Source organism: Adiantum capillus-veneris, chromosome 19 (assembly GCF_014529385.1).
Source record: "Adiantum capillus-veneris isolate H3 chromosome 19, ASM1452938v2, whole genome shotgun sequence".
Classification (NCBI taxonomy): Eukaryota; Viridiplantae; Streptophyta; class Polypodiopsida; order Polypodiales; family Pteridaceae; genus Adiantum; species Adiantum capillus-veneris.
In genome coordinates this window covers 44,890,725-44,906,583 of record NC_140949.1, presented here as the reverse complement: position 1 = coordinate 44,906,583, position 15,859 = coordinate 44,890,725, and the positions used below count along the sequence as shown (strand labels likewise).

General features: G+C 47.2%; 1 protein-coding gene across 1 annotated transcript in view; it reads right to left on the bottom strand.

Moving 5' to 3' along the window:
* Window positions 1–15,859, bottom strand: part of LOC147433927 (alpha-L-arabinofuranosidase 1-like) — an 85,826-nt gene that overhangs the window by 55,439 nt on the left and 14,528 nt on the right. Inside the window, exons 4-5 of the mRNA XM_086490552.1 lie at window positions 15,085–15,206; window positions 14,831–14,987 (exon numbers count right to left, since the gene is read on the bottom strand). Of these exons, the coding sequence (XP_086346678.1) occupies window positions 14,831–14,987; window positions 15,085–15,206 (279 nt within the window). The remainder of the gene's footprint in view (window positions 1–14,830; window positions 14,988–15,084; window positions 15,207–15,859) is intronic.

Sequence of the window (15,859 nt, the reverse complement as noted above, 5' to 3'; positions counted from 1 at the left end):
GTCGAGTCGAGTCGAGTTTACATCACACACTGCATCCTCCCTGCACATCTTGAGCCTCGACACCCCCATTGTACACGTGAGTTCTGGGCTTGGAGCACAGTGTGCTGCCATGCCAGATTCTATACTAATTCATTTGAGTTAGTCGAGTCCCATGCTGTTCAGGTTCTACTGTTGAGTCGCTTGTTTGCTATGTTGCTCATTGTCTACTGTGTTTTCACTCTGTTGGAGTGAGATTTCACGCACATTGCACTGAGGAGCACCCTATAGAGCACGACACATTATTCCCGCTACAGGTGCTCTCATTTTTGGCACGCCCAGTGGGACCTCAACTGAAGTTTCACTATAATGTGCCTACAGGTCGAGGAGCTAGCTCGTTTAAGCTCTCGCATGTGTTAGTCTACTAGTCTCGACTAGAGTAGCCCAGCTTGGTCTATCCAGCTTAGTCCTAGACCAGCTAGTCTAGTCACTCATCTTGGTCTAGTCACTCGTCCTGGTCTTTAGTCTAGTCTCTCGTCCGCCGGTCTAGTCACTCGTCTTGGTCTAGTCTATCGTCCCGGTCTAGTCACTCGTCCTTGGCTAGTCTCTCGTCCAGGTCACTCACATTGGTCTAGTGGAGTCTGGACCAGCTAAGTAAAAGCCTTAGTGCCCAAAGCTTGGGTGGGTTTCTGATTACTGCATGACACATATGAGGCAGTCCAAAGATCGACAAAGTCCACTATTGAGTCCTTTGAAGTACTACCATCGAAAGCGCCAACCCTTTGTTCCGAGTAGAAATCCACCAGCCCCGTTACCCCTAACTTCCCACGCGGCTACCTCCACTCCCTCAGATAGTTCTTCACCTCCCCTTAAAGGTGAATTAACGGAATCTTGGCCTCTTGGATGTTCGGTTAGGCAAGGCTGCCCCCTTAGTGCTTCGTTGTATGCTATTTCCACTCACCCCTTGATGCTATACCTTGATCACTTGACCTCCACTGCCAATCTTCATGGTTTGCAGTTACCCTCGGGTCGTATCTTTATTGGGCAGGTTTATGTGGATGACTCATTGTTTATGCTTCCCAACCAGCTGGCTGATGTCCAAGTGATTATGGATGCTTTGGAGTTTTTTGAGATTGCAAAGGGTCTTAGAGTCAACTTAAGCAAGAAATCAATAGCAACACATGAACATAAACTACAAATAATTGAAGTGAAGAGAGAAATGAAATGAAATGAAATGTTATATTAACGTCTTCAAAAGGCCAGAATGACCTATGAGACCAAACTGATACAAAAGTGGTGAATCTGTTACAATGTCTGGGTACCTTAGTACTAAAGTACTAAGTGTGAAAAGTGTGAAAGTGTGAAAATAAATGTGAAAACTAAATACACAGTATTAAATAAACTTCTTAGGAGCATTCTGGCTGTTTGGCTAGAATGCTTCTAATCCTTTGTTGTAGTCTCCTCCGGTGAAGTGTGCTTTTGCATCTTGGTCGTGGTCGTCTCGATTTCCCAAGCTCAATCGCTCTGTCAATTAGGGTGCCTTTGCTATGAATGTGGGTACTCCTTTATGCTGGCTGCTGGCCTCTTGCTTCTCCTTCCACTCCTGCTTCTCTCGATCTGAAGAAATCTGTGATCTGCCTCTGAGGCTGTAGTGCTCTTTGTCTTCTCATTAGATTATCCCTGTGCCGATGTAGTTCCAGTAGGTACAAGCCTAAGCATCTTTGATCTTGGTATTGCATGATTCTATCTAGAGATCCAAAGCCTTCTTTAAATAGGCAATGGAAACACCCACGTATCTCATAGTATACTGTGCAGTGGCATATGTAGTGTAATTCTGTCTCCGGCTCCATTCCACATAACTTGCAAATTCTGCTCTCAGGTGGGATTCCCCTAAATCTGCCAAATTCAATTTCCAATTGGTGTGAGGATGTACGAATCTAACCAATAGCACATCTCAAACCATGAGACAGGTGGGTATCCATGTATCTCGGGCGAATCACAAATCCATCTTCAGATAGCTGTAGGAAGTTTCCTTTGTAGTCGGCCATCTTCGTGCCCAATTCTTGTGTAGGGTCTACCCATGTCCTCTTAGTATCCAACTGTATAAGATCCTGTCGGATGATTTTATTAATCTCCGTTCGTGTAATTGCCAGTGATGGAGCCTCAAGAGAGTATTGGAAGGGGGGTAATCTTTCCATACTAAACCCGTGTCTCTGAAACCACGAGGACAGTTGCGCATACTAGCATGATGTATCTTCTAGAGAGAGAGAGAGAGAGAGAGAGAGAGAGAGAGAGAGAGAGAGAAATGAAATGAAATGAAATGTTATATTAACGTCTTCAAAAGGCCAAAGTGACCTATGAGACCAGAAAGTTACAATGCGGTGTATCTGATACAAAGTCAGATTAACAAAATAAATTAATCTAGGATAACAAAATATAAATACTGCGGAAACCTAAACTAAGCTGACAAGTGTGAAGGTGAAAGGCGTGAAATGTGTGAACTAAGCAGTACAATGTGTATACAATATGGGAGGGAAGTGGAGATCCATCTTCATAGAGATCCATCTTCATCTGCACTCTAGACGACGAAAAAGGAGGGCTCGAATCCTTTGCTGAAGCCTCCTTCGAAATTGTGTAGCTCTTCTTCTCCATCGGGGTCGTCTAGATCTTCCTAGTTCCAATGCTCGGTCTATGAGAATGCCAGTAGTGCGGGCAGACCTCTCCACTGTTGGCTGCTCCTCTGTCTGTTCTTCTCGGTGTACAATATCTAGTGTAAAGAAATCTGTGATCTGTCTCTGGGGTTGTCTCTCTTTAGCTCTCCTCAGTAAAGTTTCTCTATGCCTGTGTAACTCAAGTAGATATAGCCCAAGACATCTCTGGTCCTCATAACTCATGACCCTAGATAGAGGCCCAAAACCTTCTCTGAATAGACAATGAAAACGGCCTTGTATCTCATAGTACACTGTGCAATGACATATGTAATGTACCTCTGTCTTTGGCTCTAGATGGCATAAGCGGCATATCCTGCTATCTGTTGGTGTCCCTCTAAATCTGCCAGTCTCAATCTCAAGCTGATGTGAGGACGTGCGTATCTGGCCAATGGCACAACGCAAACCATGAGAAAGATGCGTGTCCATATAGCTAGGTCGAATCACAAACCCATCCCCCGTGAGGTGGAGAAGATGTTCTCTGTAGAAAGCCATCTTTGTGCCCAACTCCTGTATCGGCTCTATCCATGTCCTCCTCGTGTCCAGTTGGATCAGATCCTGACGAATGAGTCTATTAATCTCTACCCGCGTCAGAGACCTCAAGGGTGCTTGTAGAGAGTATTGAAAAGGAGGCAACCTGTCCATGGTGAAACCATGTGTCTGAAACCATGATGCCATCTGTGCATACCAGCATGATGTATCCCCATTAAGAGCTAATTGTCTGGAGGACTCTAGAGCAACCCTGGCATATCTGTCTCTAGTAGTATCCCACAGACTGTGTACAAAGGAGACTGATCTAGTAAGCGCCTCAATCTCCATAGGGGGGGCAGCTAATTCCGCTCGAATGATATCATGCGGTACGGAAGCCTTGGCTCTAATTAGCCGAGAGATCATAGATACCAGGGGCTTCTCCATACGCCTCCAACCATCCTGGCCTATAGAAGGTCCCCAAACCTGCACCCCATATAACATAGTAGAGGCGACCAAAGTATCAAAGAGCCATAACTTTGTCCTAGGTTCCTGGAACTGAACCTGCGAACACATCCTCTCCATTCCTCCCAGAGCCGCACCAGCTCTAGTTAGTCTAGTCTCTGCTGCTCTTCTCAAAGAAAATCTCGGCCCAGTAAAGACTACCCCAAGGTAAGTGTATGCATCTGTATACTCCACAATCTCCTGACCATATTTGAAAGTAGGTATTGATCTCCTGACCCATTGCGGCGTGGTGTTAAACACCATAACCTTGGTTTTACCTAGGTTTACACACAATCCGCTATCCTCTGCAAAACTGCGTAGTGCATCCAAATGTCGTTGCATACCTTCTGGTGAGTCAGATATCAGCACAATATCATCAGCATATAGCAACAATGGGATCCACGTCCCTGCCAGTTGGGCGCCCCTCTCACTCTCTCTGTCAATGTAATCAGATACCTCATCAACATACATACCAAATAGAGTAGGAGACAATGGGCAGCCCTGTTTTACTCCAATAGTAGAGTGAACTAAATCAGATGCCCCTTCCGGAGTGCGTACCTGTCCCATCACTGATCTGTAGAGAGCCATAATCCCCCAAATCACCTCTATGGGCACCCCCATCTCCTGTAGTCTGCGCATCAATCGAGCTCTTGGTACCATGTCAAATGCTTTGCGAAAATCCACAAAGCTGCAATAGATCCGTCTCCCATGTGCTCTGCCCTCCTCAATGATGGCCCTGAGTGTCAGAATATGATCAAGAGTGGAGAAACCCCTCCTGAAGCCGGCCTGACCCTTTGCTCGTACCCCTCGCCCTCTGCCCAATTACTCAAGTGTTGCTCTAGAATAGATGCATACAACCGTGCCAATGTGTGTCCAACCATAATAGTGCGGTAGTTCCCAGGCTCTGTAGGGTCACCCGCCTTGAAGATGGGCACAATGTTAGACAACCTCCAAGTCTCATGTAATCCCTCACACATGGCACGATTGAACAACACTGCGAGAACCTCCATCAGCATATCCCTGGCATGTATAAAGTGCTCCGCTGCTAGACCGTCATGATCATATGCCTTCCCGGTCCTGAGAGAGAGAGAGAGAGAGAGAGAGAGAGAGAGAGAGAGAGAGAGAGAGAGAGCACGGCGGAGTTCTGAGCCAAGACGCACGAGCCCCAAAGACTGGCGCAACTTTTGGTATTTCTTTATTATTGCTTCGCAAAGGCTACAAGGGTCAAACTCTCTCCGAGACTCTGTGTCCAAATGCTCTTCAAAAAATGTGACCCTCTGGGCACTTATAAATGTAGGAGGGATGCCCAAAAGCAGAGCCCTAAAAGATGCAGTTTTAAAAAGTACTTGAATCCAAAAGCATCTGCACCCAAAAGCTGGTACCAGAAGCTGCCCAAAACAGCCAGCACAAAACGGGAAAATCCGTACAGCCTATCACGTTAGCATGTCCATGCAATTTATGGAAATCAGACAACAACTATGATATGCCTACTCACACATCATTGGTTTCTATCACCCTCCAGATGTGATGGGCATACTCAACCATGATAAAGGCTAGCAGTTGTCAAGTAAGAGGGAAAATACTAAAAGCGCTAAAGATCTAAACAACAAATTAGTGTGTTACTAAGTTAAACAATAAGTAGGCAGTCAGTTCATAGAGTTCTTCCAGAGGGCTACAGACCCACCACCTCCTACCACACAGGGACATCGCAGACACCTCCAGGAGATCCAGTATCAGCTGCCAGGCTGCCGAGGAAGAAAACATAAAGACTGCCTAAGATCGAGCTTTGCTATCCAGCATTCACAACCTCGAGACCTCCAGGAGGGAATGTGGGTGTACCTTTTAGTACCGAAGGATTCTAAAACGATCCATGGCCGTCAATACTCTAAATTATCTTCGTGATATTGTGGACCATTCCAAATTATTAAGAAGATTAGCAATGTCTCCTACAAACGGGATGTACCCTTCGACATTACTATCTAGACTTCAATCCGTGCTCCTTGTTAGTCGCTGGAAGGAGCACTTGGGATAAGATGAATAGGTCGGATATCGAAAGGCTTCTTACCCCAACTATTTGATCGAGTGGAAACATCGACCTGAGTGGAGTGCTACTTGGGAATCAGAAAGATTGTCGGAGATGTGTTCCAGTTTTATAATCGAGGATATTGCTAATGATAGCAATTTAAAATAAGTAGGAAAGTGTGACATCCCCAGACATCAAATTAGGCACCTGAGCTATTTCGGACCAGCTATGAACATGCCTGTAAATAGGACTAAGGTCTCATTTGTGAGACATCTCATGTGATCACCATACTTGGGCTCTAGACCCTTGGGAGCTCTACCAACACACTTGTATCAATAAGGGCTTGGTGGTATGGAGCACCAGCCTTTGGTAGAGACTAGCTGTAGCACAGATAGTGTGTCGTGTCTCTACAGTGGGTGCTCCTCAGTGCACTGTGCGTGACAACCTCACTCAAAACAGACTGAAAACAGGTAACAATAGACAACAACTGAGCTCACAGAGACACAATAGCAACAGTAGACCACAACAAATGACTCGACTATCTCAAAGAACTGATACAGACCCTCGCGTGGCAGCACACTCAGCTCCAGCCCGAGACTCTCAAGTACAATGGGGTGTCGAGGCTCAGATGTGCAGGGATAGTGAAGACGTGCTCTCTGTACAGACTCTATACTCTCAACAACGCTGGACCAGATGTGAAGCAGATGATACCCATGACCCAACAGCTGCTACCATATGTATAATCATAAAGAGCCACCAACGGCTCATAAATGTCAGCCATCTAAATCTACCCCCAACTGATAACTGAGTGGTGGTGACCTGGCCACAATGTCCACTAGACCACCGTCCATATCCCCTGCCACGTGTCACTGCCCAGCCAAGAGAGTCCGTCCAGTCCGGTGTGAACCAGCCTCGGCTAACTGTAACTTGTGTCCTACGAAAGTGACACTGTAGCCTGCTACAGGTTGCCCACCACAAGACCGCTCACCGTCTCGGTGAGAGGAAATACTGAAAAAAACTTGAAAGAAAACCACTAGGTGCCACATCTGTACGTCTTTCGTGAAGTAGGAGTGAGGCCCAACCATGACCTTACATGCCTCAAAAGTGGGGTTAAAACACTGCACTGCTTGCAAACTCCTTAAGCCTTTGAATAGGCGAGAACCTAGTATGATTGAATTGGCAAAACAGAATGAGGCTCCACTACAAAGAGATATGCTCGGTTTGGATCCAGCCCATCTTTATCTTTGATAACCATAGTGAGAGGAAAATGACCTGGTTTATGCTTGCAAATGAACCTTGCAACACTTTCTGCATAACACTGTTCTCGAAAAGAGGGACGACCATGAGGTGGAGTAACACCGCAAATAAGATTAATCTCCATCGTGATGTCAGAACAAAAAGCATTACAACAACGGGATGGCAACCAGGTGAATGCTTGAAAGACGAGGGGTGGGTAGGTAGTAGGTAGGGGGCGAGGCTTAGGTAGGTAGGGAGAGGCCTAGATAGGGTGAGGGCGAGGGCGAGGGCGAGGCTAGGTAGGGTGAGGGCGAGGGGTAGGTAGGGGGTGGGTAGGGGTGAGGGCAATAGAGGGGTGGGTAGGGTGAGTAGGGGGTGGGTAGGGGCGAGAGTGTGTGAGGAGGTGGGTAGGGCGAGTTGGAAGAGGGTTGGGTGCTAGGGGGTGTGGGTGGGGGCGAGGGTAAAGGGAGGGGGTGGGTAGGGGCGAGTAGGGGGAGGGCAAGGGCGAGGGCAGGTGAGGGGGGGCTAGGGCGAGGCTGGTGAGGGGGACTAGGGCGAGGGGTGGTGAGGAGGACTAGGGGCGAGGGGGTAGGGACGAGGGTTGGTGAGGGGGAGGGTAGGGGCGAGGGGTGGTGAGGGGGACTAGGGGTGAGGGCTGGTGAGGGGGAGGGACTAGGGCAAGGGGTGGATAGGGGGGTGAGGGGGTGTGAGGGGGAGGGTAGTGGCGAGGGCTGGTGTTGGGGGCGAGGGGGAGGGGGAGGGACTAGGGAGGGATGGTGAGGGGGACTAGGGCGAGGGGGTAGGGGCGAGGGGGTGTGAGGGGGAGGGTAGGGTTGAGGGCAAGGGAGGGGGTGGGTAGGACTAGGGGTGAGTAGGGGGTAGGAAGGTGAGAAGGCAGAGGGTTGAGCTGGATCTGCAGGGCTTGAGTTGGTATGCAGCAGAGTCCCCTTATTGCCACAACTGGTGTGAACCCTAAGGATGTGGGTATTTTGATTGTGTGTAGCGTCGAGGGTATAGGGGTAGATAGGGGCAAGTACGGAGCAGACAGCTATCATGAACAAGACAGCTATCGTGATCTTGGAATTCAGCAAGCAGGACGGGCTCTATGAATGGAGTTTGCTAGACGCAGAGGAGAGCTTTGTTCTAGTCGGAGAAGTAGACACTAATGGGGCCGATGTTTGAGGGGGTGTGAACTCCTGCAGATCTTCTACATTGGCTGCTGGCTTCGGCGGCTCGTTGGGCTCTTCCTTATCTGAAAATGAAAACGTGGAGGAGTTTGTATTCTCTAGCAATGGCAAAGGTTGAATAGAGACTCCATAACAAGGCATAGACTTTGTATCTTCCAACCACTCTAGCAGATCTTCGTCTGACCCTTCAGGTGTAGTAGGCTGTTCTTGTTCAGGGTTGGTTTCCATTGACAAAGAAACTTGCTGCACCACGGGATCCATACCTCCTTCTAAGAGAATAGGTTGTATCGGGGAGCCAGAAGTATGTATCCACATGGCATCATTTCCCCAATCATGAAGTGCTTTAGTGTGTCGAAGCCATGGTCTTCCAATGAGCAAGGGAAATCCGCCCTCAACCTGGGGAAGACGAACCACAACAAAATCCAAGTTAAAAGTAAAGTCTTGTACGTGCAGAGACACATTGTCCACTATGCCCATTGGGTAGACTGTCCTCTGGTCGGCCAATGTAACTGTGAAGGGAGCAGAGCGAGTAGGCTGTAGACCTAGAGCTAACATAGTGAACTCGGGCATCAGGTTGATGCCAGACCCACCATGCACTATCACTCCTGAGAATTGCCGACCAAAAACGGACACTGTCAGGCGAGGGCTTCTATAATCAGTGAGTGGAGCAGTGGGATTGGATATCATATAGGATTCTGATGGTCGCACTCGGAGGTGCCCGCCACTAGTACCTGCTCCAAGGTTAAGTGACTGAATAGCAGCAAAGGTGTCACTTCTAAAACTCGCATCAAGTCGCAGCATGTCAGAGGGACACTTGTTGGAAGGTGTTCTTCAAGATTATCTCTGTTGTAAGCTTCTCTTTTTCTACCTGTTGTTCCTCTGGTACCTTGATCTTTTGTAGATCGGAAACTGCTTCCAAGAAAGCTTCATCAAGATCGGAGAGCAAAGATTTGGATTCTTGCTTGCCACTGGGTGATGGCTTGTCAGCGGCTGAAGGTTGGGTATCCACTGTTGAGAGAATGTGTGGGGGAGTTGAACGTGTTGGAATACTAAGACCGAGGGCAGCTCTTTGGGCCCGAGTGAGGACACCCGATGGCTCCTCTACCAACTGCAGCTTATTTTGAGGGGTAACCACGTGGGTAGAAGGGGGTGGCTGAGGAACGGTGCTAACTGCTATCAAATTGAGCTTGGGAAAGGTAAACTCATTTTGGCTTTGACTTGGGTTCGAAGCCGTGGATGCATGAAGTTTAGGGCAATCCTTACTGTAGTGATCCTTCGTTTCAGGGCAATGATGGCAAGGAGGGGACCCTTCTGGCAGGGGGCATTTGCTTTGGTAATGCCCATATTCCCCGCATCTGTAGCACAAAATGGGCCGATTCAAAGGGCGAGTCGAAGGGTGAGGTGGTCCTTGCTCCTGGTGCATTGAGTTGGAGGTGGAGGAATGGAAGCTTTGAGGTGATGAGGGAGCATGGGTATGATAAAAGCTCTGAGAGGAAAAAGTGCTCTGCATACCTTGCATAGGAGGGGCTGTCAGCAAAGGGGGCATATGGTGTGGATGGCCACAGGGAGAAACCATGTTGGATGCAGGCGTTGGCCCTTGTTGAAGAGAAGGACCAAGACTTTGCTGTATTGTCGCAATCCCTTGAGGTAGTAGCAGTCCTTGTCTTCATGCCCGGACTTTTCGCAGAAGTGGCAATAAGCGCGAAGGGGACAGTCCTGTGGAGGGTGTCCTGGAGAGCGACACGAGCTGCACCATACCATAGCCTTAGTCTCTTGATGAGACCGAAGCTCTTCTAGCTTCCTCTTGGTTTGATCCAAAGCCTCGTGATGTGGGGTCTTCTCCTGTCTGAGATGGATCGATTTCTCCTCTTGAAGAGCTCGTTGTAGCTTGAGGGCTTCCAATTCCCTGCATAAAGAAGTTAAAGGATCAGAAGGACTTTCCAAAAACACTAAAGGGGTCTCTACCTGAGGAGAGTTGGTGAACAGCTTCCTAGCCCCCTCTATCCTAGTAGCAACTGCGATGCACTCCTCCAGAGTGGCGTCGGGACGGAGACTCTCTCGGAGTTTTTGCTAAGAAGTTTTGGGAAGCGCCTTCTCTACCCACTTCTTAACCATAAATTCACCGGGTTGCTGGGGAAGCTTGGCAACCAGAGACTTGGTTTTAGTCATAAGCTCTGCAAAATTCTCCTCTGGCTGGAGCACCATGTTGGCCAACTCATCCAAAACCTTCTCCTGGTAGTCACTTGGCATGAATGCTGCACAGAACTGTTGTCTTAAGGCTACCCAAGTTGCAAAATGGTTCTCTGCAAACTGGTTGTACCATTTGTCTGCTAAGCCATCCAAGGTGGATGGAAAGAGTACCAAATAAGCATCTTCCCTGTTAAGACCTCGACCCCTACAGAGAGATACAAACCTCCTTGCATGGTCATCAGCATCTTCTGAAGAGAGTCCTTTAAAGGTAGGGAACTTGATGTTTACCTTGGCCAAAACACTAGCCAACGCCTCCATGGCCCCTTGCTGAGCCTGTTGCTCAATAGCCTGGTGTAGTAGAATAGGAGAGAGCTTTACTGGAGAAGGTGATCTGGAAGATGTGGAACTGGATGGAGGAATGTGGGATGTCTTGTGTGGAGGTATGGGTGATGAGGTTGATGGACTTCTAACAGGTACCAAGGGTCGTCTTCTATTGTAGTACTTCAAAGGACTCAGTAGTGCGCTTTGACGCTCGACTGACCGCCTTGTATGGGTCATGCAGCGACCACCAAACCAACCAATCTTTGGGCAAGAAAACCTTGAATTGGCTGAAGACTGGCCTAGACTCTACTAGACCAGGCAAGTGATAAGACCAGGCTGGACAAGGACGAGGACTAGACCAGGGTCGAGGAGGACTAGATCAAGGACGAGGAATGGTTGGACCAGGGCGAGAGAGGACTAGACCAGTTGGACCAGGCGAGAGGAGAACAGTGCAAGGCAAGGTAGGCGAAGCTAGATAGACCCAACTAGCTTCAAGATTTGTACCTCACAGAGTAAGACTTCAGTTGAGGTCCCACCGTGATCGCCAAAATGAGAGCACCTGTAGCGCAGATAGTGTGTCGTGCTCTCTACATTGGGTGCTCCTTAGTGCACTGTGCGTGACAACCTCACTCAAAACAGACTAAAAACAGGTAACAATAGACAACAACTGAGCTCACAGAGACACAATAGCAACAGTAGACCACAACAAATGACTCGACTATCTCAAAGAACTGATACAGCCTCTGGCCTGGCAGCACACTCAGCTCCAGCCCGGGACTCTTAAGTACAATGGGGTGTCGAGGCTCAAATGTGCAGGGATGGTGAAGACGTGCTCTGTGTACAGACTCTATACTCTCGACAACGCTGGACCAGATGTGAAGCAGATGATACCCATGACCCAACAGCTGCTACCCATATGTATAATCATAAAGAGCCACCAACAGCTCATAAATGTCAGCCATCTAAATCTACCCCCAACTGATAACTGAGTGGTGGTGACCTGGCCACGATATCCACTAGACCACCGTCCGTATCCCCTGCCACGTGCCACTGCCCAGCCAAGAGAGTCCGTCCAGTCCGGTGTGAACCAGCCTTGGCTAACTATAACTTGTGTCCTGTGAAAGTGACACTGTAGCCTGCTACACTAGCCCATTGGTTATAGGCTTCCAAGCTCCAAGGTGACCCCCTATTGGCTCGCCGCTCTACGGCTGGGAGGTGAGCCTGATGTCCACTCTCTACACTTGTCTATGTGTGAGTATGGCTTGTGTATTAACATTTGTGCATGTTGGATCTAGCAAGGGACTAACAGCTACCTTGATACCTTGGCCCATTGGTCCACATGGTGTCATAGGCACACCTTGGGTCCACCAACTCTTAGTTACACTTGTACAAGGTTGCGTACTTAGGTACATTAGCTCACTTTGGTCCACTAGCTCAGTACTCGATACTTGGGTAACCTAGTGTACCTTGGTCCACTTGCTACTTGAGTACACCTTGCCTCCTGGGTTTCCGACTGCACCTCTACCTACCTTCTACAAGATCACTGTAGCCAGCTAGACTCCACTCCCTCATTAAAGGTGAAGATGTTGTCGAGAATGCATGGATCCTGAACAAAACTTGTCTAAGATACATGTATCAAATTCCGCGAAAAAGGACAGAGTCTAGCACTTATCATACGAGCGAGACTCTTATACTCAGAAGGCAAGAGTATAATAGGATGCCACTGACAAAGCGATGTGCAATCTCCCCCCTTCAGTATAAGAGTAATGAAGGCCTGATGCAAGTGAGGCGGATATATGACAAATGTCAAAAATCTGTTGGAAACCGTGCAGGAGAGGCAAGTGCAATGTAAGTACAATACATCCCCATAGTCGATAAAAACTACCTAGTAAGCCCATCATCCCCCCGACAAGCATCAATTCTTACTAGAGCATCGTGCATCTCTCTAACTGTAAACAGAGCCAAAATTCAACTGCTCATCAATGAATTGACTTGAGATTCAGTGAATGACCAAATTGTCTCCTTGGCAGGAAGCATGTCCTGACTGGCCGGCAGCGCAATGGACAACTCTGAATAGAACTCTGTAGCAATCTCCAAGACTTTATTCAAATCCATACATGCATGTCCATCTGAGTCTCTCAGAGCATGAAGAGTACTACCAGTCATTCATACCATCCACTTTAGCAATCCATGTGGAACCGAGGCATGACAGCTCTCAACTTTTGTATAAAATTATGTCTGACTTGCGTCCCTCTCAGTAAAATCATCCCGCGGGAACGGCTCTATTATGCGCTGCCTGGAAGACAAGGCGGTTTGATACCTACACTCCTGTGTTGCAAGAGATCCCTACGTGAAGTGGCCCCTATCATGCATGACGTAGTGGAAAAAATAATGCAAGAAGATATGTGGTAAGTAGGTTTCAGTGCAGGCTTCCCATGAGCACTCCATAGCAAAAGTAGATGCTCTTCCAACAAGGGGTCAGAGAGTACTCTATGAGGTATGCAAGAACCACGATGGGCAGCCTAGAAAGTCCGAGCAGTAATGTGCAATGAAATAAGCTTGAAAGTCTCAATAACCTTGATGAATAAATCTCTTGATACAAGAGAGAGGTAGTATGGAAAAAATAATCCTTTGGTGTTCAATCAGAGAAGAACATTAGGTGGCTGGGTGCTTTCGAGGTTGATTGTGAGAATTTAATATTTTGAATAGGGTATTCTAGCACACCAGTATACCTCAAATTACCAAGGCCTAGCAGGCAAGGGAGAAGCTGGATGTCGAGATTTTTGGTAGGTACAATGTGGGATGCACATGTAGGGAGATCTATAGACACTAAAATGTATGTACAATGTGTCATACAGTGCCATCCCAACATCCCTTATATCTATCGCATGAGTGCAGGAACGGAGCTAAACTTGTCTACTCATCCTTTCCACTCATCTGTCTACTCAACCTTACTCCTGAGTCCTCAATCTTTTGTACTTGTCCTTTCTTGGTCTACTCGTCCAAGGTGGTGTTCTAAATTGGTCTTGGTGAGCTATCTACTGGTCATCTAGCGGGTCTTGTACTTGGACTATTGACACTCTACTTTCAGTCTGAGCTCATGTATGACCCATACCATGTCTAGGATGAACCCTCTCAAGAGTCCATTTGAGCTACATTGCAGGAGGCATCACCCTTCACTCCCTCATCAAAGCCCTGAAGCAACACCCCTATCACTTCATTGCCCAACATCTTGCTCTCATCCTTCCTCCAAAGCTGACACAACCAGCAAGAGTGGATGAGGACCTAATCATGATTCCAACAAGAGTCAACATTGAATTTCTAACCTTCCAAGGACTCTCAACTAAAGATGACAATGATCGTGTGAGCAGGTTTGTATCTTTATGTAAAGGTTGTGGTCTTAACTGTGAAGATGCATTTGTGCTCTTCCGTTCAACATTGTGGCATGGTCAGTTCACAGAGAGCCACTTTGATGATTGGGCTAGGATTTCTATAATGCCTTGCGACCATGAGATTGATGATTGGGCTAGGATTTCTATAATGCCTTGCGACCATGAGACTATCAAGAGTAGGTCCCAGATGAGCTAGGTTCCGCTACAAGAAAATGAGACCTTCGCAAAGCAACTGACCATGACTTTGGCCCTGGTAGCCAAATTGCCCTAGCCACCAGGGGACTTTATAGTAAGAAAGTACGTTGAGAAGGCCAAAGACCCTCTGAAGCCGGGCCCGCCACTATCTTTTGGGAACATGCATGTGACCTCTGGTTCTTTACGTGGGGAGCTTGAAACCTTCAAGTTGCAGTGCTGCGCTCTCCAAGAGTAAAAGTCCAAACTCACTCACTCAGAGAGGACTGTCCGTCCTTGCTCTGGAGCTGAGAGTGCTGCCAGCTGGTTCTTGTTGTTGCTACATTGTGAGTTGATGAGTTCAGCAGAGCTTTGAGTACCATTGTGTTTGTGTCTTTCAATCATGTTCTGTCCATGGTTATCTTGTAGTATTCATTGCCATTTTCTTGTGTGGTTCATTGAGAGTGAGATTTTGTGCACACTACACTGAGTGGCACCCACATAGAGCACTCACGGCACGACACACTTTTCCTTCTACAGTCACAAACATCCATGCGTGTGCACACACACAGAAAAACGTGCACATAGACAGACAATATATGCAGGTCAACATTATTATATTTACAATGTAGAATTATTGAAGTACCACAGTACCTTGTAGGTGTCCAAGGGCATAGCTGAAACTTGGTCTAGCCAAAAGACACCCGCCTGAGTTGCTGTTATGGAGAGCCTCCCATAGTGATCTGTATCACTTGGATTGAGAAGAATCTCAAGCTTGTTCCAAGTTTGACTGCTGCTTGCTGCTTCCAGCCTGCAAAATAAGAAACAGATTCAGTTCTAGAAGTTAAAAGTACCTCTTTTATTGACCATGTTCAAGTGTGAGCAGTCAAAGGACATCAAGTACTTACGAAACATATTGCTGAGCTAAAGTACGGCTTCCATCTGAGGATGTGAAAGAAATCGATATGTTCCTATCATCTAAAGAAAGTGCCCAGCACACCACTTTGTACTGAGAACCAGCTATGATGTTCTGCAGAAGAAAAATAATAAAAATAAAACCGTGTCCAATGCAAAACCTAGATGTTGATGCATTTGATTACCACTCATAACATAAATTATAAATAGAAATTTAGCAGTTCAAATTGTAGATAAAAGTCACTAAATCCGTGTCATCTAACGTTGGACAACTCATACTTCCATTCCCCAGTAGGATTGGACAAGGAAGTTGGGGATCTTCATACACATACGGAATTGCCTTTGTAAATATAAGAAAAGTGACTTTCCTTGTCAACCTCGATCTGGTACAGCAGATCCTCAGAGTCATAAATATAATGTAAAATAGTTAGAACCCAGTTGCTGGATCTTACAGAAAGTCTACCTTCTTTATGAGCTTTTCTACACAAATGTAACAGAGCTGGTGGTAAAATTCACTTGGATTATGTGCTTGTTACCAGAATCCCATGTATCTCAGAAAATTATCTATGTACAGAGTTTTAACATCCCTTCCCCCCCCCCCCCCCCCTCCCCTCTAAAAAAATAGAAAAAGACTTGGTTTTAATATATGAATGCCATTCGAGCGAAGAGTAACCTCCACACATTGCCACACTGATCTTTGTTGCCCCTTCCATCCATAGAATTGACTTTTAAGAAAACTAATGAGCACGTAATTGCTACCAACTAGCT